Here is a 22,342-nt window from a genome sequence, read left to right as displayed (position 1 = left end):
AATGACCTCATGCCAGGAAGCAACAGGAATTTGTTTGGCACAGCAGAAATAGAAGCAGAATTACATTTTTAGTGAAGGGAGGTGGGTCAGGGCAAAGCAGGGGATACCTTATTAGTTTGTAAATGTCACTGCCCTATGGAAGGAAATTAAGCAGTTATGCTGTCAGAAATAAAAGTGGGAATGTATCTGTCCCACTTCTGCCAGAAATGTGCAGCTGGGGAAGGTGTGACCTGGGGTGCCCAGCACCCCGGGGACGTGCTGGTCCTGGTGCTTCAGAAAGGTGGCAGAACAGAAACAGCAGATCTCTGCGGATCATCAGGAGTTTTCATTTCTGACGCAATTTCTGCATGTTAGGGAAGCTATTGAGAAATGTATTTACAAGTGAATAGCTGAAAACAGTTGCCACGGAACGTTACTTGAGAAACGGGATGTCTCAGTTTTTGGTCGGCCTGTTTTACCACAGATAATGTGTCATCCCAGGGTGGTTGTAAAGCAAATTAGCATTGTAGCTGTCTTTACCACAGGAGCCGAAGTTGAATACAATAGCAGGATATATAATCACTGCGAAGCGTTTTTCCTGACACTTGGGTGACACCAACAACCAAGGAATCATTTTGAATACCTTACTGAATTACTGTGCCAGAGCTGAAAGTAACCTGAAGTTTCATCCTGTTCTGGTCAGTTTTTTCTGTACGAAGTGTTTCGCATTTCTGGCACTTCACTACTGTGGATTGGTCAGATAAAAATATTTATGTATGGAAGCTCCAAGAGGGAATTTCATGCTTTGAAGTGAGATTATATAATTTTCTTCAAAACAAAAGGATGAATGATGGGGTTGTTCTTTATTTTCTGTTTCGTTTTCAGGAATTACGGTCACTGTAAGATACTAACTGAACATTATTTTCAGTAGTCGGATTGGAACTCTTCTAACCAGGCACCAATCAGATCTTGAGAAGACAAACACACAAGCAACATGAAGCTCTGGGTTTGGGTTTTTTTGTTTGTTTGGTTGGGGTTTTTTTATATGAATGTCTTTATTTAACCTTATCTTCATTTGCATGGGAACAATAGCGAACTGTGGCAGGTAAAATGCACAAGACAGTTGAGAAGCACGTGGGTTAATTGTCCCGGTTAAGGATCATGACGAGTATCTGTTGAACCCAGATTTCTGATGCAGTGTGTGCATGCCCTGACTGGAGGAGCCAGCAGCCTTCAGACAGTGCCACAAAAGTTTCCGCTTCCAGACTGAAATACAAACTTGTTCTGTGATTTGCTACTGAGAAAAGTCACACCCCGAACTGTGACCGCGTTGAACCTTTAGCCTGAACGTTCACCTGTCCCTAACACGGGAAATGACTCACCAAAATGTTTATTCTTCACATTGCCTTCTACCCTCCCCAGGAAAACAGGGATCTATTTACTCCATAATGTATCAGCACTTCTTATCGGACTGTACAGTATCCCTGCCGAGGCTGGCACTGGTCAATATTTGTTAGTAGCTGGTGTTCTCTTTGCAGAAGGACAGTTGCTGTGTGTAATATGAATACTTGGGAACCATGTTCTTAAATTGCACCTGGCTGCTCCTGGCAGTTGTGACGGGTCATGATTGTTGCTTTGATTTACCCTCTGAGTAATGCCGCGTTATTTGTAGGCAATGGGTGGCCCTGCAGTTCTGAAGCGTTACCGTCCACAAGCTAAAATGCTGCACCGAGAATGCCCCTCCAGCAATGACACCTGAGCCTTGTCACTCCAGCGCCTCGGGAAGTGCTCTGCCGGGCACTGGGGACCGTGGCAATGGCAGAGCTGTCCGCTCTCGTCTTCGTCAGGAAGGACTTAGTAGGGCCTGTTGGGACACAGAGGCAACTGAGGGTCAATAAAACGGTGTGAGGAAATAGCCTTCCCACGTTAGGTCTGCACATGAAACTGGTGAGGATGGAAACTTGGAGGAAAGCTGGAACCTCTCTACTGTTTTTCTGGCCTTTTCACAAAGGTGACCCCTTTTGCAGCATTGTAAAGTAGCAGTTTTAAGTCACATGGCTTTGGTAAACGGTATTTTTACTATTTGGATTACTGTAATTTCAAAAAGTGACTGAGCTCTCTGTGCACATTTCATCAGTACCTGTGTTGCATATAATTCTTTCAATTAGTTTGAATATGTCCTGATATTTTTTGCATCATCATACTCTGGTTGCCTGTTAGCACACTGCTCACTGATGATTTTAGTACTATTACTTATTGCATCACTTTGTAAAACAGTTCATTATTTCCTCCCTTTATATACTATGAAAATGTCCCATTGTGCTTTCACGCATTGCATGCAGTACGTCTTCTGATTTCCATTGCGGCTCAACTGCAAAACTAGGAGGAGGAATACACACGTGATTGGTTTCTGTTTGAGTAATTGTATGTTTTGAAAAAACCTTTACTATTCTAACATGTGCTTGTCAAGCAATACTTAGAGCAAAATGTGAAGACTTTTATACCTAATGCTTTTATTGCTCTTCAAGTTCTTTTGAAAGTGTGTTATTCATAGACTTTTAAGAGAACTGTTTGGTTTGTTTTGTTGGTTTTTTTTTTAAAGTGGCAGTGTTTGATATGTTTAACTCAGAAATTAAACTCAGAAAACTGTTTATGAGATACAGTTTTATGGTTTCTGATGGGACATATGAAACGCATATTTTCTGTAGCCTCTGCTCTCTAGCTTAGTGCCACTAAGATATGAAATAATAGAGCCTGGCATCCATGGAGAGGTGGTCACACTAAAATGCAAAGAGGATGATTTGTTGTTTGCATTGTAGCACAGAGAAGGTAAGGAATTGCTTGCATCTCAAAGCCAAGCTCTAAGAGTAGTGACCTCTCCGCAAATTAGAAATATTGAGACTTCTAATCCCTAGTTGTAAAAAAGAATTAATTTCACTCCTGTGGTACGTTGTGTAGAACCAGATCACTGTCTCTCTGTAGGAGGCCAGTTACTGCTTGACAAGACTGGCAGCTGCGAAGTTCCCTGGCAACAAACGCCTTAGTCTTCAAGAGGATCATTGCATTTTGATTAAGATCAATTTATTGGCACTACTGTACGCAAACAATTTGATTAAACCCTTGAAACTGCTGAATGCTGACCTCCAGGGATTTTGTTCTATAAGACACCTGAGACTTTAATTTGGCAGGTGGTCCAAAAATCATTGAGTGACCTCTGGTCTGTGGCACACAGCTTTGCTGATGCTTGGGGAGGCACACGGTGCACAAGTCGTGCTGATCCATCCTCTCTCCCAGGAAACCTCGGCTGGGCTCACTTCAAGCCTTGCTTCCCCTGAGGGAGTTTTGAGCATTCCTGCTCTTTTAACGAGCTACATTGGAAGATGCTTTTGTGAAACAATGATCCCGTAAGAGCAGAAATACAGTCGAAGCTAGTTCATCCTGGAGCTTGTATTAACTGCTCATTACCAGCATTTGTCGTCATGTTTTCTTCAGCTGTTGTTTTGGTGTAAGCAACGTCAAGTGATCTGACAACAGCAGAAAATCACACTGCTTTCAGAGGCTTAGATGCAGTTTAAGTGTATTTCTAGCAGTTAGCAATCATCTGCAGACCAGCATCTCTTTATGGGGGCCACCCGTTCTGCAGCCCAATCCAGATTTCAGCCTAAGGGCACCGTTTGGTGCGGTTACCAACGCTGTTGCTCCTGTTGTGTTGTGCTGTTGACTTGCTCAGCGTCATGCAAAGCAAACGTTGCGTCGTGCTGCTCTGCACCGGGGCCCCGGCAGCGGGCTGGTCTGTCACAGTCTGGTGCAGCGATCCTGACAGTCTTTCTAAAGGGACGCAAAACATTGTGTGAAATGTCAGTGTTTGTAATATACACCCTGGACCAAGCCCCTTCCTTCTGTTACGGGGGCTCGAAACACTGGCTGCCTCTGGAAAGAGGAAAATCAGCCCACAGTCTCGCAGTTCTCACTGTGAGAACTATAAAAGGAAGGTGCTTTTCCTAACATTTCTCGGTACGAGAAATTTTCCCAAGCAAGTGAACCCCTTGGGAGACAGAGGAGGCTGTGGGAACTCGCTACCAGCCCTGGGGCTCAGTGATGGGCTGAGCGGGGCTCATCTCCTAGAGCCCCCGATGAGGGCACAGCCCATCCCTACTGCTTCCTAGTGGATTTCACCCTTTCGTGGTTGTAAATCAAATCCAGGTGCTACGGGTCCCTTTTACACCCTGCCCGCTCGTTCCTTGCGACGGGTGAGAGCTGTGTGTGTCGGGTGCGACCTGCTCGGGGGCCGCACCGATGGAAGGGGCAGGAGGTGACAGTTCTCAGCAAGGGACGAAGCTCTGCGTGCAGAGGCAGGTGCTGGGACTGCATGGAAATACAGACAATAGAGATGCACACAAGTCTGTGGTTGCAAACTAACTGCAGGGTTTGTTTAAAGAAAAGAAGTCCTGTAGAAGTGCGGTTTTCACTAGCGGGCAAGGAAGGGGGAGAGCAGAAGGGGTGAAGAGTTGTAGTTGCGTAGGGAAGCTCTCACACGTGTAACTAAGGCAATAATCCTCCAATTTAGAAATTTGACCTAGGCCCTCTCTTCCAAAGAGAAGCATCACATATTTTTCTCACAACTGTGAGAATCACCCCTCCTGCCATAACTTCTCCAAACAAGGGGATGTTTCTTCTCATAACTTGAATCTCACCATTCTGTTTTGGGGGTGAAACAACAGCCTTTACTAATCTAAAAGAAAATAAGCGGCTCGGGGGCAGGTTTTTTTACCCCTAAGGTTCATTCTGCATTGCGAAGAGCTTACAGATCACAACTACGTTTAGCTGTTGTATCATGTAGAGTCGCCTTTTTAACGTCAGAGTAAAGTCACGGTGCTAAACTCTTCAGCAGCTCTGTGCAAACACTTGCAGTACCATTGCATAGTCCTTGTGCTCCAGCCACTTGTTTCTTCGAGTGGCTGTAAAAGCATGAAACAACACACAGCTGTTTATCTTGCAATTATCTAATTACCTGTGATAGGAATAGGATTTAAAAAATCGCATTGTATTTGTTTGAAATTTGCTGAAAAGCTTATTTGCAACTAACCACATAAAACCTGTAAACTGCATCTACAAAGAGACAGATATAGAAAAATTATCACTTTTTTTCTTAAAAAAATTTCCCCTCCGAAAGTCAGTGACTTTCTTTTCGTTGACTTTCCTTTTGTCTTTCACTATTTAAAAAATAAGCCCGGACCTCTCTGGTTCTTGCCTTCTTCTGCTTTCTTTAAATGACTGTTATTCAACAGAGAACATTGAGCTAAATCTTAGGTATAAGTTCTAAATAGCAGGAGATTTAGGAGCTGGCAGCAACATTTGGTTGAAGACTTTTAGAATGCACCAATCTAAGCAGTCTAGTAATTTGAGGTTGATTCCATTAATTTAGTTCTTTAGCAGAAAATACCCTTTTTTCTTGGCTTTATCTTCATGACAGATACCAAGAAACTTTTGTTCCTTGGTAATTTCATATTTAATGCATACCCATACAATGTGTTAAAAGAAGCTTTTTTCAATACATTTATTTATTCTTCTAAAATATGTATACACTTTTCTTTACCTTTTCGAAGCAGAATTGGTAATATTAAGTCTTTGATTTTCAAACTGGAAAGAATCGCAGCTTATTTTATAAGGATTTTTATTCCAAATCTTTTTCTGTTGTATACTGGTTCATTGTTAAAATTATTTCTGCAGTTCCTATTATGTGCATGAATTTGAAAGGCTTTGACAAAAATAAATAGGTGTGCAATCAGTTCAGATCGTTTGCTAAATATATAATGATAGGATGTACACCACATATAATTGCTTCTAAATCCAGCTAATTGATTGTGACTACGTTTTTGTGATGTTCTCTTCTAAAAGCGTACAATTCGCATTTCAGGATATGCTGCAATTTACATTTATAACAATGATATTTTGACCCAGCTTATGCAAGTATCGAGATTTCAAAGAAGAAAAGGGAGCAATTCTCCCCCTTTTAAAAGCATAGTTGGTGTGGCTAGGTAAAGGACCACAGCATTTACTGAAGAAGAGATTTGCTTTGCAATCTCTGGGTTTCGTCTAGTTTTGAGATGGTTGATCAGGTGCCCCTGGAGTCTTCCCCCAAGATCTGCAAAACAAATAGATTTGTCACAAATGTTAACAGGAGAGTCAAGGAAACTTGCTAGATGTGTCATCTGAGAAATCCGCTCTGTTATATTGCTAAAATAAAATACAAGGAGATGGCATAGACCACAGCTTGGATTTGGTAGCTGTCACCAGGAAGAGAAAAATCGGGCTTTAGCCCGATTTTGTAATGTTAAAAAAATACACAGAAGGAATGGAATTATCTCAGTCTCTGATACAACAGTTTGTACAAAGATATCATTTTCATTTGCATCCTGAATACTTGATGCCTGCATACCAAGAAGGTGTAATATTTCTACAGAAAATACCCACGTACTCAAATTTGGCACACAAAAGAATCCCCGCTCCAGGGAACAAACAGGTCTGAACTAACTGAATGCCTGTGAAGAGGTGTAAACCTGTCTCTAGGAAGAGATGCAAACAGCACTATCAAAACTATTTGGAAGCTTTTTTCAGTCCAGATTCCTCTGTGCCTGTAATTTCAGCATTCATACAACAATAAGGCATTTGTGTAGCTACTTTTATATAAGGACACAATACTTGGTACATTTGTTTATGTATTGTGCCTAATAACACTCCACCTAAAACCTGTGTGCTTCGTATTTACTTTGCACATAGAGCTGACTATAAAGGTTCATGCTAAATGCCTGCACTCCTGGGCTAAAATAATGAAATGAAGGCCCTACCTCAAAATTTTTGAAGAATTCAATTTTCCTGTTCTTTTAGATGGGAACACTTTCCTTTCTCCTCACCACCGTAAGTCTTCCTGTTATGCCAGAGACATTAAAAGAAGAAAAAAGTTTGTGATTTAGTATTGCTTTCACAGAACAATTAAAATACTTGTTCTATTAAAATGGTATTATTTCTATTGATTCACCTGTCTAGGTATGACTCATGTAAGGATGGAAATGCATTTTTATAGGATAGGGGACTGCCAAGCAATCGTTTTGGAAAATGGTGAGTGGAAATCACTTCTAAAGAGGAAAGGGTCATCTTGAGTGTGTATGAAGGAACACGACCAGATATTCTTTAAGAACAGCCGGTAACTATCAACTTCCATTTCAAAACCGCTTGGCATGGCCTTATTCTAGTGTTTTCCCCATGCAAACAAACATCTAAAAATGCTTCTGCTTCTGCTCATTAGCATAAACACCTTTAAGAACATATTGAAAGTGACTTCTACATCTGGTTGCCTTGTAATTTATTAATAAGCACATGCTGTTTAATAAATGATTATTTTTTGTAAAAAGCATTAAGAATTTATGTTTGAGGTTTTTTTCTTTTTAGAGAAGTCAGAAAATAGTTTGGAGTTTGAGGAGTTTTTTTCTCTTTTTATCTACTGTAGATATCTATATTTTCCATCAAGATACCAGGTAGTGCACAAAAGGGGAGGCTGCAAAGGTCAAGGAAAACATCTTTTCAATGCAATGAGACAGTGAAATGCTGAACAGGGAACCCAACCCTGGAAGGGCACTGTTGGCTGTGAATAATTTAAAGATTCAAAACCAGTACTGAGTTTTGCTTTATGATTTTGCATTAGAATGATGACCTTAGCCTGGAACAGTCCTGTCATCCAGATTTTTTCTGATGACTGTTTCAGTTTTCTTTTTCCATACTGAGATATGGTTAGTTAGAGCTTACTTTTTTACCACTTGGATATGTGTTTCAAGCTTACTTCTTGTGGCTTGGAGCTTTGATGAGCTAGATATAACCTCTCTGTTTCCAATATGCATGATATACCTCCTCATATGCATGGCATACCTACTAAAGAAATTATAATTATCAAGCTGCACAGTCTGTATATGGCCTGTCAGGGCATCCGTACACTTGCTGAGTATTGATTTTTCCGCACAATGTGAATTAATGGAAAATTTCAAATCCTGAAGTCTCTTCTCTGACCTGCTGCTTTAAGCAGCATTGCAGAGGGAGCGTTATCAAAATAGGGATCTGAGTGATTGACAAAGGAGGTGGCCATTTGAGTGCATGGCGTATTTGCACAGGTTGAGACAATTAAAACTAAGGAAGAAATGGGAAGTGGCAGGGAAGCACGAAACACTTTTATCCGACTTGAAACTAGATGACTTCAGACACCAAAAGGTTCCTCTCTTGTGGCAGCTCTCAAGCACCAGCTGATGCTATAAAGAGAGAATTCAGTCATCGCTGGCCTTTTCTGGCTTCATTTCCAGGGGCGAAAGAGGTCAGAGTGGCTAAAATAAAGTCAGCATAAGGTCTCAAAAACGTTAATATTTTAAATCATGTGTTTTATATGGCTTGATGTGACCTCCAGTTCTAGGCAAACAAAAATGAAGGTGAGAACAGAACGTCAAGAGCTAATATTGACTTGGAGTGATCCCAAGTTCAGTACCGCCAAAACTGAATTTGCAAACCATCAGGCTGCATAAAACTCATGATCTGCTTAGGGAGAGCTAAAAAACCAGCCAACCAACCAACCAACAAACCCTTTTTATCTGCCTGTGGTTTTTGAGACTCTATTTGAGGCAGTATTCACAGGTTTCTGCAGCTGTGGAGACTAGAACCTTACTATTTTGTGTTCCTGGAAGTCAACATAATAAACTCCCAAATTATGAGTATTTTAATAAAATGGTGAAAGTTGGCAAAATTGCAGGTTGTGGAGATAGAGGGCAAAATGCCATTGCTGTTAAAGTATTGCTTAGATACTGACAGAAAGGATTAGCTTTCTGTAGCCATATTTTACTGCAGCTGCTGTGGTGAATTGGGTCAATAGGGTTGTAAATGGGGCTGATCAATGAAAGAGGAAATCCTGTGGCACCAGACAGTGGCTGCAGCGTGACTGCAAGTGAATGAAGATCTCAGATAGAATGACTCTTCAAAGGACTTCACCTATCTCCTGAATTAGATGGACCAGAGTCAAAAAACGAGGGACTTTGCTGGATGCAAGCACCTTCATCCCCTCTAACATCAGACAAACACAGAAAATGACCCTCCTGGAACACCCTCCTCTTGCCACAAGCCGTGTATGTATTTTTGCAGGAGGCCCAGAGCTGCCGTGGTGCGTGTGGGAGCACCGGGCAGGGGCGGGATGCAGGATGGGTGGTTGGTCTCAGCGCTGTGTCTGACCTCCTGCTGATGCTCCAGTGAAGCGGCTACTGAGGACTCTATGCAATCACCTGAAATTGCTCTGATTTCTGCTCTTTTGTACCAACCAGATCGGTACATACAACACGGAGACTGAAATCAGCTGTATCCTTGATGCAGGTCAGCTGGTTGGGAACCTTCTGGAAAAATATTGTTTCACCAATAAATGGTGACTGAATAAAGCCAAGTCTTGACATAATTCCATTTCTCCATTTCTTCCATAATTTCCATTTCTCTTCCTTTCCTCTCTCTAGCTCCTGGCCTCCGTTCCTTCCTACCTTCTTATCCCTCTTGTTCTTCAGTTGCCAGTGCTGCAATCTTCCTGTCCCTGTAGCATCTCTTAGTCCCAGTTCTGCTTCTTGCTAGACTGGCACCAGGTGTTCAGAGATCCAGGAAGTAAAACCTACCCTGAGACCTAGAAGTTAATTTACACAGCTTACATGCAACCTCTACATCTACCTTTTTTCTTTTTTGTCCATGTAATCAAACTTTTTTTTCTTTTTCTTTTTTTTTTTTAATTGAAAATATTTACAAACAGGCTCTCTGCCGTTGTTTCCCCAGTCCTGCTTCTGCTAGGCTTGTAAATATTTTAAATTAAATATATATATATTTTATTATATATTAATAAATTCTGCTGAGCTTTTAACTTCTCTTAGAATCCTTCATCTTGACAGTGCTCCTAATGTCTTCAGGTTCAGGCATTGTCTCAAATGTGCATAAGCAACCTGAGAGGTGAAGAGGTGACTGATCCATATGAATTTACTTTTTTGACTTTTTGCTCAGGGTTTTTCTTCATATGTAATGCTTTCCTATTTGTACTTCCTCTCACTTTCTTTTTCCTTGGTCGGATGAAAGTGTGCTAGCACACAGAGCTCCTTGGTAACAACAGCCTTTGTGTGTGGTGAAGGGCAAAGAGGTGAGATATTCCCATCCAAGATAGAAGGAGAGATGAAAAGGAGGACACACAAGGAAGCGTATTCACAGCATGAACATTAGTAACCAGTGTCTACTAAACACGCAAAGGTTGGTGTTTCTGGCCAAGTAAAATGTCTTGATTGCAGTTGCCAAGTGAGTCGATGTGTTTTCTATATAAATTTAGAGGCATGGCCCAAAAATGCTGCTTGTGGCAAGTGACAGTTCTTACGGCTCACCATTAGATTCCTGTCCTGTTCATACATGTGTCAGATGTCCCTTCCACACTGAGAGCCCAGGGTGACTGACCATTCACACAGACTTGGAAAGCACCGGTTTTTCAAATGTCCAGCTGGTTTCCATTTCCATTAAGCCTTGGTGCACCTAGTTTTGACCAGACTTCTTACGTATCACCAACCCCTGGGTATTCCTCAGTCACAGTATCCCCAGGGTTTCTGGAGATTTCGTAACTATTTAGCAAATTGTGAGATAATGGATATTTGAAATACTGATCAGATCAGTGAGTAAAAGTTGTTTTGGGAGGTAAGAGAACGACCTGCCTGGTGCCTCTTAGGAGCAGTGCTGCTCCCCTCCTCTGCTCCCTCACAGATGGAAGTCTGGGACAACAGACCTGCAGTGTTTTCAAACAGCTCCTCAGCTGCTGAAAGCGGTGACCCAGGGCTGCACAGAGCCAGGAGGAAGAGGGCACTGCTGTAATGACTTTGGGGATGGAGTGGGTGTTGTGAGACTGGGTCATGATGCTCCCAATGGTGGTGGAAAGAGAAGCAGTGATGGAGAGAATCATCTCGTCACTCCAGTGTCCTCTAATAAAACACAATCTGCTTTGGAAGCTTATTTCTGTATGCTAATAAAATGGAATTGCATTTCTGAAAAGTGTTAATATCAGCACAGTGTGCAGACTTTTATAGTGGAAAAAAAAAAGTCCATAGCCTGTTTTACGCTAGTAATCGCTACTGTTAATCAGTCTTTGTTATCTCTAAATTGAAGTAATACTGTGAGCTACTCGTGCTTGCTGCTTAGCTTCACTTAATTGTCCAGACATTTGAGTCAGCACTGACTAACCTAGATGCCAAGTCCATATGCTGACAGGTTCCCCTGCTCTGAGGGGACTGTTAGTTAGCAAGCTGCCCATTTAATGCTGAGCACGTGGGGCCTGCTGTGTAGTGTGAATGTGCTGGCCCAGCAGACTTGTTTCAGTGCCAAAATGCTTCACAATTGGACATAATTTTTCAATGTCACACTCCCTTTCAGGGAGCTCTCCTGACAAGTACAGGCTTTTGTTTTCTTCCCTCTGAACCGCCATTGGGCGCTCAGAGATCCAGGTGGTAAAACCTGCCCTGAGGCCTGGGAGTGCTTTGCAGGGCTTGCACACCACCTCCCTTCCCGTGCCAAGGTAGAAGTGGCCATGAAAGCATTTCGTTGCCCCCGTTCCCTCCCATTATCCCTTCTAGGAGCTACACAATTAAAAGTTGTGGGCCGACTTTACTGAAAGGAATGGTAGTTCCTCGCATCAGCGGTTCACTGGCACAAGGGGCTGGATCCAGTCTGTCGTGTTGCTTCAAAGCTCCTCAGGTGGGAGGACAGAAGCAGCTGTATCTCCCTCCAAGGTGTCAGAGAAGCTCAGCATACTAGAAAGACCAAATTAATGTTTTTCTAGGCATTATCTGGGCTCTCTTCCCCCTCAGCACAGCTCGCTCTTCAGGCTGCCGGGAGCAGTTCAAGGGTAACAGCGGACTCCCCAGGGCCCTCGGTTATTGTTGGGTAAATCCAGCTCTAGGTCTTTACAAAAAGTGAAGAAGTATGAAATAATAAAGTGAAAGGTGAGAACAGGGCATTGATTGTATTGAATGATACCGTCAGTCATTACTTTTGCCCTCTATCGTCTATTCTGTTTTTATGGACAGACCCACAGCTTTGCTTACCTTTTCGTGGGGCTGCACTGCGGCGAAGCCTGCAGGAGCTTTCCTTCTCGTCAGTGTGCGTACCCATCTCTGTTTTGTTCCTCACTTGCTGAGGATGGAGCAGTACCCACTGTTGGTGCTGTGCTCTGGTCAGGCAGAATGAGGTCTGTCGAAAAGAAAAGAAAAATAAAAGGGAAGGGAGCATTTATTTCCTTCTTGTGGGCTTCAGCAACATTTTGAAGCTTGGGCTTCAGTAGGGCAGTGAATGTGACTTGGTATTTTAAAACTAAGCAGACTGCATAGTCCTTTCACAGTCCATGGCATCATGGATGATTGTGCATTGTGCTCTTAGCAGATTATTAGTTTGATGTTTCCCTTGCTTTCGCACTTTGGAATGGAGATTTCTGTACCTCCAACAGGCTAGGGAAGCCCCAGAAGCAGACTTAGTGTTACATGGGGTTGGAAACTTTTGGACAGACCTTTTTCTTTTGAGAAATTCATTGAAACTGAGCTGTGCAGGGACCTTGATTGTGATTTTTTTTTTTTTTTTTTTTTGCACTGGCTTTTTGCTGTAAATTGTATTATTATATAACCCTGATTTTAGCCAGTAGAAAATGAAATGCAGAATTAAAAAAAAAAATAAAAAGAAAAAGGATGAAATGTTTTGATTTACTGGATTTTTAATGCTGTTTTGTGGCAAATGCCCATTTTTCAGTCCACTCTGGAATGAAACAATTTTTGCAACAGCAGCTGTTCACGCGAGAGACATTTTGAAATCTGACCAGCACTGTGTGCTGACCTGCATTGCTCATCCTTCTCTTTCCAGGTGGTTGTGCTGTGCAACTTTTGCTGTGGGCTGTGGTGTAACCTGTTAGGAATCATCAGAGAGGTTGTCTGGGTATCAACCTGGAGAAAAGAGTGTGGCAGCAGTGAGCAGCTTCTGCTGAGGAGAGGCAGAAAGGATGCCTGGAAAATGGGGGAGCCTCGCTGGCTGCAGTCCTGGGTTTTGAAAGACTGAGGGGAGACTTTCAGTAACTTTATTTATTATTTGCATGGCAGGGTCCTCTGCAGAAAGGAGAGGAGACAGAGTCCCTAGGAAAAGAAAGCAGAAGAGGGGAAAGGAAAAATAAAGAAGGAAAAGAGATGGTCAAGTTTTCACGACAAAAAAGTTGCAAAATTACTTGAAATTTTGTAAGAGGAAGAAAAGGGAAAAAAATGTGAGCAAGCGAATGTGAAGAAGCAACAGGTGACTTGGTGCTGCCTTGTACACACTGACAGGAAAGACAGGATGGCTGTGATTGAGAGGCTGTGGAGACTGAAATTATAGAGAAAAGTGGGGAAAAAAAAGGAAAGAACAAATTCAAGAGAGGACAAAACCAAAGAACATGGTGAGATTCTCTTCCTAGTAATTTTGTGGAAACCAGCAGTGGTTCTGGGCATGAGGTGCTATTTTCTGTGTGTTGAGAAAGCAGTAAGCTCCCTGACTTTCGATACGTTTCCTGTCTAGTTCAATGTCTTGAAAGACGTGGTATTGCCCTGAAGTCTGGTAACAGGCATAGGCTATGCCGTGAAATTCCATCAGTTTTAATTTATCTGGCTACCATGGATGTCACAGGGCAGGAGTATCATGCAATTACTCTTTAATTATATGATTAGTTTGTAGGGTTTCCTATTAAACGCCATGTAACTACATGGAGATTACCATGTAATTACCTTTAGTAGATCCAAAACTAATTAGCATATAACCTGTATTCTTGCCTTGTGGTTCAGAAGGCTATAATCTTGTAATGATATGGTACTCACTGTGCTGTTTGCCTGCCACTACACGCTAATTTCCTTGTAGTTAAACGCACAGTAGTTTTCATACAAGTAGTATTTGTGCCCTGTTGCCAGTTGTCCTATAAACTTGTGCCCCTGTTGGCTTTGACAATGACTTCAAGCAATTACATTTTCAAATTGCCTTTGCGAAGTGCTTTTGTTATACCTCTTGCTTGCTGCTAAGCTGTAAACTGAGCTGGATGTGAACTGTAAAAACAATCCTGAGATAGGCGCCTTGATTAGCTTCATTCATTTGCTTCATGGCACCACATCTAGTACAAAATGTGTGCGCCCATGTTACTGATGTTTACTGTTCGTTTGTGGAAAGCAAAGATTTCTGGGTAGCAAATGCTGCAAGTAAGGCACCAGTTCAATAATCATAATGAAATTATGTGCACTTTAAAGATAAGCATCCCTGTCCAAGTTTTAGTGGAGGTAAATTCTTTCTGTGTGTTTCTCTTTTAAAATTCAGCTGAAATATTGGTGAGCAAAGCTAGCTCGCTTGATAAACAGATGCTAAGTTACATCTTTTAGTAGATGAATAAAAATATTTTTAAAATATTTGCTCTCTGGTTTTGCATATATAAGAGCAAATTAACTGTGTTTATTCTGCAGTGTATTCTTTGCTATTCAGTTTCTAATGAAGGCCTCCATCATACTTCTCAGCTGGGATAGGGCAGGAAAAATGACCACTATAAATATAGATGGGTTGATTTTTCTGTTTTCCTTTTCCCTTTCCCTTTCCCTTTCCTTTTCCTTTTATTTTCCTTCATTTTACCCAGTACCAATGCCTTTGAGTGGTTTTCCCTGACAGAGCAGTACTACAAATTATTTTTCCTTGGCCAAGAGATGAGCAAACATAAATTGTACACAGCAGTATTTGGTCTCTGTAAGACACAAAATTTCACATCCTGTGGGCTATAAATCTTGCCACTTTATACAGGAATGATGCGAGCTACAACTGTTCCTGCTTCAGCTTTGAGACTTACCCAGCAATTTGCCATTAAAATGAATAGTGTTTTTCGGGGATTGCCTCTTAGCCACAATAATAATTTCTGCACTGATAATTTTTACTGTGCCTAGTATGTGATTTCAGAAGCTAATGCTAGTTATTAGGATGTCAGTATGTACCTTGTCAGTGGCTTTTTGCAATAGCTCTCCACCCCATCAACCTTCCTGACTGGTGCCTATAAAGACTGGTCAATCAGGTGACAGCAACTTTTTGTTGGATCATTAAAAATATTAAAAAGAGAAGGAACATATTCAAATTAGTAATGGGGGGGGGTTGTCCTTGCTGTTTTTAATTTATGCATTATTTGCAAGCAGGAGTTTGGACATAACCACAATAAAGCAATGCCCCAAATCTCAGAAGTTGTATGTGTAGCCACCAGCAGGACTTCGATGACTCTCAACATAATGCAGCATGAAATCATTCTCAGACACAGCATAAACAAACTTCTCACACTCCCATCATGGTGCAGTTTCAAATATGGTTTTTTTGTCAGGGTCTCTCTCACCAGAGATCCCTGGAACCCTGCAGGGAGAAGAAGAAGATTGCTGTGGCCCTGAGGAGCTTCCCTAGGAGTCAGCTGGGGATTTGCTTGGCTGCACATGGGAGCAGATCACAGCATCAGCGATGGACCTACCCTCAAGGGTCTGAGCAGGCATCCCAGGGCCATGCAGGCTGGTGTGGGGCCGGTGCTCACAGCCGGCCCCGGAGGAGCTGTCTGTCGTGATGGGCACGGTCGCACGTGGTCAGACCTGCGGTGAAGCGGCGCTGAGCCGTAATGTCTGTACATGGGCAACCAGCCTGCGTTTGGGGTCTGTGGGTCTTGTGGCCCATCAGTCTCCTGTTACACCCACGCACACACACGCGCTCCCAGGCAACAGTATTTGAAGGTGCGATTAATTACAAATACAGTGGTTTGCTGCCTGCAGCTCCGCCTGGCCTCCCACCATCCTGCAGTATCTTCTGCCCCTCTTTGCCTCCTGGCCTGGTTCCTCTCCAGCTCAACTCAGACCCTCACCTGGTTCATGTCCATCTTCCCAAAGTCCAGCTACCATCCTGCAATGCTCCCCATGTGGTTTACAGTTTTCCTCGAACCTAGAGTAAGCTCAAACGTGTAAATCCAGTCTGAAAAAAATTGCTGTGTTGTTCTCACTCTTTGCTCAGAGGGTCTCCTAAAGGTGGGAGGACGTTGAAGGCACTGGCGTTTTTAGAGTGGCGAGTAAGCTGCGTTAGCAAGGTGGGCTGGTTGTGGTTCGGGTCTGTTTAATTCGCCTGTTGCCCGAACGGCTTGTGCCCTGCTAGAATTCTGTCACCTGCAGGTGCAATAAATGCACTTCACATTTCCATGTTCAGGCTGCCCGTGAAAATATGCAGCAGGAGCAGACCCGGGCAGAGACCTGCAGATCGCTGCAGATCCTGCTGCCCAGTCTCCGTATCCTTTACTCTGACAGTGACATTCTGCTGACTTTGACTGTGTAGGTTTCTTCCCAGGCAGTTCTGCATGTCTTTGAATAGTTTCATCTAGACTATCCCCTTAGCCTGTTTGTGCTGGGGAATGTCATGTGAGACAGTGTCAAAAGCCTTAATAAGTCAAGATATATGACATGCACTTATTCTTTTCTATCTGCCAGGTCTGCTTCTTTGTCAGAGAAGGAAATTACAATAGTTTGACATGACTTGTTCTTGGCAAATCCATTATTGGCTTTTACTCATCTCTCCCTCTCTCTCTCTCTCTCTCTCTTCTTCTAAGGTCCTTGAAGTAGTTTATTTATTTGCTCCAATATTTTTCCTGACTACTATAAAAGGGGTTTTGCTCCTGAAACCATCTCTCATTTTTTTTTTATAATTTACATCAGTTAGGTCAATAAAATGCATGATGTCTCCCTATTAACCGTTTCTGATGTGTATCTCTACACTATCTAAGCTACAAAACTGCTGCTGCTGCTGCTACAGTATTTGCACAGATTGGTCTGAAATTTCCTAGCCCTTCCATTCACCTCTTTTAAATAAGAGCACGCTATTGCTCTTTTTTTCCTTTTCCTGGACCTCTGCATTTGCCATCCATGTGGTCTGAGAGATAACTGCTAATGGTCTGAAACTATTCGCCAACTTCTTCGAGTATCCCATGATGAAATTAGCCTGGCCAGGTGAACTGAAAACATCCAGCTACTCTCTAATGTCTTTCTCCCTCTTCTAGGCAGAGATATTAACTCATGTGTTGTTGGTACTACTAGTGATAGCAAACTGCCTACGGCTAAATAAATTCGATGCTTTGACCTCTTACAGGTCTTCTGCTGACAGCTTTCTCCCCCTATGAGCAGCAAACCACCTCTTTTCTTGGTCTTCTTTTTACTAACAACCTATTTATAGAAATACACTCTTTTTGCCATGGATGTTTCTTCCTAATTGTATCTCATTCAGTCCTTTTCTGATTTTGCCCCGCCTTTATTTTATATCCATTCTTCTGTGACTTAGTTTACACTTTCGAGTATGTTTCCTTCTTGCGTTGAGGGCAATGAAGAGCTTATGATACAGACAGATGAGATGAACACCACCTCCTGTTTAAGTATTCCGAATATTTAATAAATACATGAGATGCATAAATATAAAACCATGCAGGAATTCAGATGTGCAAGTGGACGGCAGAACTAGAGTTAGAAAAAGTCTTCCTCAGCTACGTGTGATCTTTATAGTGAAGTGTTTGGTTTCTGCAGCAGTTAATGTCTGGCTTTGCTGCATGTTGTTGCTCGGGATTGGTGTGATTTATCATTTCAAAGTAGTCTAGGAACTGAGATGAGGCAGCAACACTGCAGAACAGAAAATTCTCTCGCCTTACAGGAAAGCTGCAGAATAAACTTGGAGGCATCTTTTATCTTTCAGCTTGTTTGTATCAGCCTTCATTTTTCTCTGTCATTTTTCTCTATCTTACATTTCCACTTTTCTCTCCTCATCTGTCTCGAGGTGTCAGAAAACTGTGGAAATCCATGTGGAAGCTGGGAAAGCCCAGCATGTCACAGGCAAAGGCGGCAAATGGCAGGGAGTTAGCAGGTGCTCTGTCAGTGGGCTGAGAACAAGCCAGTACCTGCGAGGTTATTGTGGTGGAACTGGGATCACTGGTGGAACTGGGATTCTTATTGTCAGAGGGCTGGCAGCTGCATTAGTGGTAAGGGCTGCTGTGAGGTCCTCCTTGACATTTTGTGTGAAACCAGGAGGACAGCAGAGCTGCATGTGATGCCTGAATCTGGGATGTCTATACCAATCTTTGGGAGACAAATGAGAAGAGCTTTGGCCATTCAGTGCTGGCCTTGTTGCTCCTGTTTATTTGAAATCTCTAAAGGTGACAAACCTGTGGACTCTTTACCACCATAGCAAAAGGGATCAGTGTTCCTTTACCTGTGGAAATACTTATGCTCTGATATCTACTTTGAAATAAATGGTCTGTAATGAAGGTGGTTTCATCTGGGGTGCCTGACTGAAATCTGGTGTCTGACGAGAAGGTGAATACAGCATTGTCCAGCTTTGTCTCCTCTCTGGTCTGTGACGTGCTGAATAACTTCAGGCACATGTTGTGCAGCTTGTGCTGGCGTTGAACCAGAAGCAGCTTTGTATGTTCGCTCATGATACCAGAGCTGTAGGGGGCAGACTCGGTGTTAACCATCAAGTTTAGTTTGTGATGTTTTGTGCCGTCTGCTTTTGTCCTGTGTGCCAGTAATAGGTTTCTGCAGTACACACAATCTGGCTGCCCGGATCCCCCCTTTTTTTTTTCTTTTTTTTTTTTTTTTTTAAATATTAACTTCCCTCCTTTGGAGAAATCCATGAGGTGATGAATAGAGACATGGTTTTCTAGACTCTTAAATGCAAGAGAGGGACAAGGGAGCGAGATATATGAGGTTCAAATGTGGGAACAGGTGCAGCCTCTTTCTAGGATAGTAATGGGGTTATTAAAACAACAATGACCTAAAAATGACAGAAGTTCAGTAACAGTGACAGTAAGAATGGGTGGAGTTCGCTTTTCAGCAGAATATAAAACTGTTGGTGGCATTCAAAGTTTGATTACTTTAAACTTCTTCTTCTCACAAGAGCTCTGGTATGTTTCTGTGTTTTGAGTGGAGATGGTGAGAACATCCTGAAAGAGCAATAGCATTTGTGTTTCACTCAGGTCTTAAGTAGAGCTGTGAAGTGACCTATTGACCATGTCCTGGTGATGAAGCTGAAGGACTACCCTGGGCCTCGGTTCTCCTTCCCTACATAAGAGCAGAGCCACTTGGCAGTGTCACTCTTGGACAGGTTTGTGTGACGACAGGTACACTGAGCGCAGAATCATCTTTGATTAGTTCTGCTCCCGGGTCTCAGACTTTCATATGGGACCAGATACCTTGGCTTATCTCCTTCTGGATGGGGTGCTGCAATCTGGATAACATAGTAAGGGTGGGTTTTGAATTTTTTTTTTGAATTGTTTCAAAGCAAAAGGAAAAGTTATTTAACACATTTTAATTTAGTTTGGGATTATTTATTCATCTATACTAACCTTTTTCTCTCCTCTTTTTCAAAATGTGGATTTTAAGAGGACATTTTTTCTGTCCATCTCTCTGAATCTCAGTTGTGGGCAAAACACAGTTACCTATCAGCAGCTGTGCATGCAGAACTTTGCTAAAGAGCCAGTCAGCCGTTTTCCAAACATTTTCTTGTTTTCTTTCTTTTGCAGTGACTGAGTAGACACAAAATCACCCTGAACACCATAGTCTGTTTAAATTCTATGGTTATTTCGCCACACTTGGAATAAAAAAAGCATAAATTGTTTAGAAACTTCTATGACCCATGTTTTTAAACAACTCTCTCCAATAACTCACTTGAAATATTCACCCTGCAGATGTTAAAAATGTATATGTCAAAATCATCATCTGCTTGTGCCACTCCCTCCAACTCTGTTATGGAAGTATTACTAAATTGCATCACACTTATTTACAAAGCTACATAATTTAAGTGAATATAAAGCTCAGATTTTGATAAACCTTTCAACTATAAATTTTTTACTTCTCAAATTACCATGGAAATAACTTCTGGGAAAAAAAAAAAGGTGAATCCAAAAAAAAAGGCCACTTAAATTCCAAGTACATAAGATGGTACCTGTACTTTTCAAGCCTAAATTGATGGAAGACTGTTATGAAATGCACTTGGACCAATGTGTAGATATTCATGGACATTATAAAACATCTGCAACAGAAAATGCACTGTGTGTTTATTATTCACATTTCGTATTCATATGGCATCAGAATTTACCTTGATCTGCTGTTATACAAAGCTATTGCTGAAACAAATGATCACTAGAACCCTTATTACATTTTCACATATCTGGCACAATGTTTGAAGATGTACAGACATAATATAATGCATTTTTCTAATCTGTAATGGGATGAGCATGTGTCTTACCAGCCTTTGTCAAAGGCTTTTCACAGCCTGGATATCCCAAAAACAATGTGTCTCAAACAGATTCTGAGACAATTATTTCTCTAATTTGGAGCATAATAAATTTAAGTTTTTATTCAACTTGCTAGTTACATGAAAATAGCTAAGTACCATTATTTTTATCTCTAGGTTTTTGCTTGTATGTCTTCCAAGGGTTGTGTCCTAAGGCTAAGCTCACAGTCAAAAACGCCAACTTAAAGTTCCTCAATAAATTTGAATTAATTTCTGAGTCATTGCTGTTTCTGTAATGTGCATTTGATAGAAACTAAGATAGTGCCCTATTAGTATTAGAGCTTCAATTTTGAGAGGAGACTTGAACTGTTCCCGCTTGTGACTCTGCAACATTATACAGCAAGACAGGGCAAATGTGCTTTACATTGGTGATATCCATTCCATAATAAAGGTAAGAAAACTGGCCAGAATTGTATTCATGCTATCCCAAATAGCATTAAATTGAAACCACATTTGCATGAGAACACAGAAAAAAGGGAAAAAAGTGGCAAAATATCAGATCAAAAGAAATACTTTTTCACGAAGGCACAATGTGATTTTGAGACTCTTAACCAAAATAATTTCCAAGTGCAGAGTTTAGCAAAAATTCAAGACAAGGATTAAACACACAAGTTAATTTCAAGCAGAAAACATTGCTTGAATACAATGATGAGAAACAGTGCATTATGATAACAGAGTATTATATTAAAAACAGAGCATCATGATTAAGAGAGCATTATATGTAAAAGTAAGTATTTGTGCTCCTGTATTTGAACCGGAGTCTTAAGAACTTGGATGAAAATCATGTCCTTTTTCTTACCTCTCAAAAAGCAGGGTGTTTAATCTAAGCTAATCTTCTAAACATTCTGTGTAGCGTCAGAGGAGGAGACACAAGGCGCGATTTCCTTGGCATTTTAAAGCTCAGGTTCAGCAATGAGCTCCTTATTTATCTGCACCAGACCAATCCTTCATCAGGTCCAGACAGCAGGAGCTCGGCTGCTCATGCAGAGCTTGGGTAAGCATTACTAACAGCATCAGTGAGCGAGGACGGCTGCCTTCAGTTCTGCGGGCAGCGCAGGTACAGAATCGAACCACACAAAGCTCCTTCAGGACTGGGACATGAATATGATCGATGGTGATTACTTTTCTAATATCATCTGTGTCTAGACAGATGAGTATGTTCTTGTTAGCTGATGAGTTGTGTTAATGGCATTGGTAGGAATGTGTCTTCAGACAACCATTTGCTTCCTCTGAGAACTGCATTTATGATGTTCCACAAGGACTGTACACAACTCAATAGATGCTGAAAAGCCTCTGAATGTTCCTCATAGTCTCAATGTTTTATTTTAAATAGCATGTCATTTGCGAGACTCCCAAAGACAGATAGCTTTCCCTGCTAGCTTGCAGTCACTCTGCAATTATATGGAACAGACGTTGAAATGATGATGGTGGCGTCTCACTGCTACATTTTGCTGCTGCTATGATCTAATGTATTTCAGCAACAAGCAATTCCCCCTGCGTTTTGTATTCATCAGATGTCGACATTAACACACTGTCACTTCTATCAGCTACACGCAGTTTTTTTCAAACTTGAAAAATGGTTTTTAATCTAGAAAAAGTGCCACTATATTACTGTAACTGTAAAGGTGGAAGTTACCCAACGCAAAGGTAGAATGATGCCTTACCTTACCCTGAGTGTTAAGATGTGTATATTGGCCATTATGGAGCTAAGTGTGCTGGGCCAAATTTTGCATGCTGTATGCTTAGCCTGTGTTGTTTTCTGTAAGCATCTGCTTTTGATGAAAAACACCCAGCCGATGTGCATGCTGACATTTGTAGGTATCATTTTGGTTTAGTTTATTGATGATGGTTTAATAACACCTGTTGAGGTTCTGTCCATCCTTGATCAGAATAAAAAAAGCGATGGAAAAAATATACACCCGATTTAGCTCACAGATAGCATCAC

General features: G+C 41.7%; 1 protein-coding gene across 3 annotated transcripts in view; it reads left to right on the top strand.

The window, feature by feature from the left end:
- The window catches only part of NUBPL (NUBP iron-sulfur cluster assembly factor, mitochondrial), a 151,590-nt gene that overhangs the window by 90,172 nt on the left and 39,076 nt on the right, over positions 1-22,342 (top strand). The window contains exon 11 of one of the 3 annotated variants that reach the window (XM_065635984.1): positions 7,027-7,101. The exons of the other annotated variants lie outside the window; for them this stretch is intronic. Within the exon in view, the coding sequence (XP_065492056.1) occupies positions 7,027-7,032 (6 nt within the window). The 3' untranslated portion in view covers positions 7,033-7,101. Of the gene's footprint in view, positions 1-7,026; positions 7,102-22,342 lie in introns of those variants that run through there. 3 annotated transcript variants of the gene reach the window in all.

The sequence above is a fragment of the Caloenas nicobarica genome, chromosome 5 (assembly GCF_036013445.1).
Source record: "Caloenas nicobarica isolate bCalNic1 chromosome 5, bCalNic1.hap1, whole genome shotgun sequence".
Taxonomy (NCBI): domain Eukaryota; kingdom Metazoa; phylum Chordata; class Aves; order Columbiformes; family Columbidae; genus Caloenas; species Caloenas nicobarica.
Note: the sequence above shows the minus strand (reverse complement) of the source record. Positions and strands in the feature narration are given on the sequence as shown.